This window comes from Myotis brandtii, unplaced genomic scaffold (assembly GCF_000412655.1).
Source record: "Myotis brandtii unplaced genomic scaffold, ASM41265v1 scaffold107, whole genome shotgun sequence".
Taxonomy (NCBI): Eukaryota; Metazoa; Chordata; class Mammalia; order Chiroptera; family Vespertilionidae; genus Myotis; species Myotis brandtii.
Window position 1 is genome coordinate 561290 of NW_005353629.1, and position 4123 is coordinate 565412.

The 4123-nt window shown below is 53.7% G+C and overlaps 1 protein-coding gene across 2 annotated transcripts in view; it reads left to right on the plus strand.

Moving 5' to 3' along the window:
• The window catches only part of GAREM (GRB2 associated, regulator of MAPK1), a 138270-nt gene extending 135764 nt beyond the window's left edge, over positions 1 to 2506 (plus strand). The window contains exon 6 of one of the 2 annotated variants that reach the window (XM_005857050.2): positions 877 to 2506. In XM_005857050.2, coding sequence (XP_005857112.1) covers positions 877 to 1774 — 898 coding nt within the window. In that variant the 3' untranslated portion in view covers positions 1775 to 2506. The remainder of the gene's footprint in view (positions 1 to 876) is intronic. The other variant, XM_005857049.2, reaches the window with a different exon arrangement.
• The last annotated feature ends 1617 nt before the right edge of the window (positions 2507 to 4123 follow it).

Genomic DNA, 4123 nt, shown 5'->3' on the forward strand with positions numbered 1-4123 from the left:
TCGCTGAGGTCGACCCCTTCCAACTCTCCCATCCACACTCGTCTTGTATACTTGTTTCGTCTATCTCCTTTCGTTCATCCTCTCTATATGTCCAAACCATCTCAACATACCTTTCTCAATCCTTGACACTACATCTTCTTTCACTCCACAACGTTCCCTAAAATTAACTTAATAAACTTTACTTAAAGTTTTAAGTCAACTTCGCACTGTACGTGCGCGCCCGCACATGGTATTTTGTGGAAGAGCCACACTCAAGGGGCCAAAGAGCCACATGTGGCTCGCAAGCCGCGGTTTGCCGACCACTGCTCTAGTGTCTACTCTAGGAGATCCCACAACACGCCTGCCACCAGAACTACGATTCCCAGCATTCCTGGTGCTCCCCGCACTCTGGGCTTTCGCTTCTGGTCCTGGGGCTGCCACCAGAACGACTATTCCCAGAATTCCTGGTGCTCCCCACGCTCTTGGTTTTTCCTTCCTGCTCTGTTTCTATCCCATGGCCTCCCACTCTGCCAAGTCCTCCAAGCTACCAGCTCTCCCTCTTTGCTCTCTGTCTGGCGGCTTGGGGAGCCAAGTTCCCCAAGCCGCTCCACTCTCTGCCAGCTCTCCCGCTCTGCTCTCTGCCCGGCACCTGTGTATGCAAATTAACCCACCATCTTTGTCGGGTTAATTTGCATACTCACTCCTGATTGGCTGGTGAGTATAGCAGAGGGACGGTCAATTTACATGTTTCTCTTTTATTATATAGGATGATAAGAAATGGTAGCTACATTCCTAACTGCATTTTCCTACTTGGCAGCAGCATCTTGGGGAGAAGGAAAGGCTTGTCGTTGACCCTGCTTTTTGGCCGCTAACCTCCCTTTCTGTGTTGGCTTTCAGCAGCGTGACTAAGAGCGACGCCAGCCCTTCCGACAGCACCCCCGCCTCCTGCTACCCGTGCCACCGTGGGAAGCCCGACTCGGTGGACCTGCAGTCCCCTCCGGGCAGCCCCTCGGACCCGCTGTCCGCCCGGCTCTCCTGGCCCAGCCATCACTCGGGAGCATCCTCCGAGGGCCACGCCCGCAGTGACTTCCTGTTGGACCCCAGCCGCAGCTACAGTTACCCCAGGCAGAAGACGCCGGGCACACCCAAGAGACACTGCCCGGCGCCCTTGGACCTGGAGGGCCGTGAGCCCCAGGCCGGCCCCCCCAGCGCAGCCCCTGCAGGATTCGGCGGCAGCGGCTCCGGCTGCCCCAAGTCGGCCAGCTACTCCCTGGGGAGCACAGACGAGAAGCCGCTGGCGGCTGGCACCACCAAGCAGAGCCTGTCGTGCCCCGCCCTGCCCCCCCGGGCCCCCAGGCCGGTGGAAGAGAAAGCCTCCTCTGGAACCCCGCCTTTGCCTCTGAAAATCGACGGTGCTGAGGGGGACCCCACGGCGGGGTCCGCGGACCTGGCCGAGGACCCGTACTTCGTGCCGAAGGGCGCGCAGGACATCTTCTCGGTCCCGTACCCCTTCTCCTCGCCGCTCCACCTGCAGCTGGCCCCCCGCTCCTGCGGGGATGGCTCCCCCTGGCAGCCGCCCGCCGACCTGTCGGGACTCTCCATCGAGGAGGTGTCCAAGTCCTTGCGGTTCATCGGGTTGTCAGAAGACGTCATCTCCTTCTTCGTGACCGAAAAGATTGACGGGAATTTGCTCGTGCAGCTGACAGAAGAAATCCTCTCGGAGGATTTCAGACTAAGCAAACTGCAGGTGAAGAAGATCATGCAGTTCATCAACGGCTGGAGGCCCAAGATATAGCCCAGTCCCCCCGCCGGCATCGCACGAACCGGGAACGCGTGCTAGAGGCGGGGCTGGGACACGAGCTCATGTTTTCTTTTGCACTAAAAACCTTCTCTGTAAATAGGGGTAAGAGAAGCCCTCACTAGACAGATCACGTTTTTGAACGGTGAACAGGCTATTTTGTACATCAATAAAAACGCTGTCCAGAACACTCAGAGGTGCCTTGTACGTCACTCAACACTCAGCAGCTGCTAAACGGCAACAGGCATGTCCCGAGTCAGGATTCTCACCCCCGAGCAGGGTGATGCGAGACGGGATGATATTTATTACAGAATAGCCAAAGCGGAAGAGACACGAGAATCTCTAAGAAACAAAACAAACCAACAGTTTTGGACAACAGTCCCTTCCTGGGGGGGGAGATCTATTGTAGTGAGCGCTACCCTGTGCTCTGTTTGGGGTACTCAGTGCGAACTGTCTTACTCTTGTGCCTGGAATGTTAGTGATATGAAATGACACTGGAATGTCAGGTGCTCGGTGGGGATCTGTGCATCGAAAGGCATTTTCCAAAAGTCGTGTGTGGATGGAAGACACAGGACATCCTTAGAAATCATACAAACCGTGACCGCAGTCATTCATCCGTAACTGCTGCTAATTTTATTGAGCAGAAGAAGAAAAAAAAAAACAACACAGAATAGATACAATATGTGTGTAAATGTCTACGCAATACATATGTGTATGTTTTAAACCTCATTGTGAGTCTGATGTTTTTGCAGCGGTTCTCAACCTGTGGGTCGCGACTCCTGAAAATACATCCTGCCTATCAGATATTTACATGACGATTCATAACAGTAGCAAAAATTACAGGGATGAAGTAGCCACGAAAATAATTTTCTGGTTGGGGGTCACCACAACATGAGGAACTGTATTTAAAGGGTCGCGGCATTAGGAAGGTTGAGAACCACTGAGCGTCTGTTCGCTTCCACGTGCCCACTGAGGTTCGGGGCCCCTGGCTGGGTTGACACTCGTAGGAGGAGTGGACAGACGCCCCAGATGTGCTGGGAGCCCGCCCCTCGAAGCCGGGGCTCGGCGGGGCTTCCCCACGGAAGGCGTGGGAGAGAGAGCAGGACAGAGTCTGTGCTGGGAGTTCCGTGGGACGTGAAGTCCACAGTGGGGCTGGGTTTTGCGCCTAATCCTCCCGTGCTGACGTCTAGGGACACGACCATTCTTCTCCAGGCTGAGGGCCTCTCCCCCTGATCTCTGAAAGGGGGGTCTGCAGGGCATTCCTCGGACGTCAGACGCACCACCGTCCGTGACTCGGGGCTACATCTGTTGAGTAGTTTTTAAAAGTATTGATGAGAGTCCTTGTTTAGTTCCTACACCTCTTCACTCCTCTCTTCCAAAGAAAACACATCACTACTATGCTTTTATCCCAAGAATGTCAGAACATGATTCTGTCAAATGCTGCCAAATGTGATTAAATATTCCAAACCCTAACGGCCTCCCCTTCACATTCGGCTTTCTGCAGGAGCATGTGTCTTAGCAAAGCTTCCGCTCTCCGGGCGAGCGTCGCCGCGTAGCCCTGGGGTCTGTCCCGGGTTCCAGAGGCAACCACAGCCCGTGGCTGAGGCGATCTGGCTGTTCCCTCCTCCTGCCACTGAAACAAATTAGTGAAGGCAAGACCCACCCCTCTCCTTCTGCAGACCTGTGCACATGGCTTTATTTCTTGGCGATCAAGATACTTTTAATCTATCTCATGGTTTCCATCTTTTTTAAAAAATATATTTTTTTTTTATTGATTTCAGAGGGGAAGGGAAAGAGAGATAGAAACATCAATGGTGAGAGAGAACCACTGATCAGCTGCCTCCTGCACACCCCACACTGGGGATCGAGCCCACAACCTGAGCATGTGCCCTTGGCCGGAATTGAACCTGGGACCCGTACAGTCCCCAGGCCAACACTCTGTCCAATGAGCCAAACCAGCTAGGGCTTATGGTTTCCATCTTACATGCCCTTTAAAAATAACAGTCCACGTAGAAGTTTCCAGTACGGCTCCCCCAGGACAGGACAGGGGGCCTGTCGGGGACTTTCCTGGTCGGAAAGCATCCCTCTGTCTGCGGGGAGCCCCCTCAGGAGCGACAGCCTCTAGGACAGCCGTGGGCAAACTACAGCCCGCGGGCCGGATTTGGCCCGTTTGAAATGAATAAAACTAAAAAAAAAAAAAGACCGTACCCTTTTATGTAATGATGTTTACTTTGAATTTATATTAGTGCACACAAACACTCCATCCATGCTTTTGTTCCGGCCCTCCGGTCCAGTTTAAGAACCCATTGTGGCACTCAAGTCAAAAAGTTTGCCCACCCCTGGATA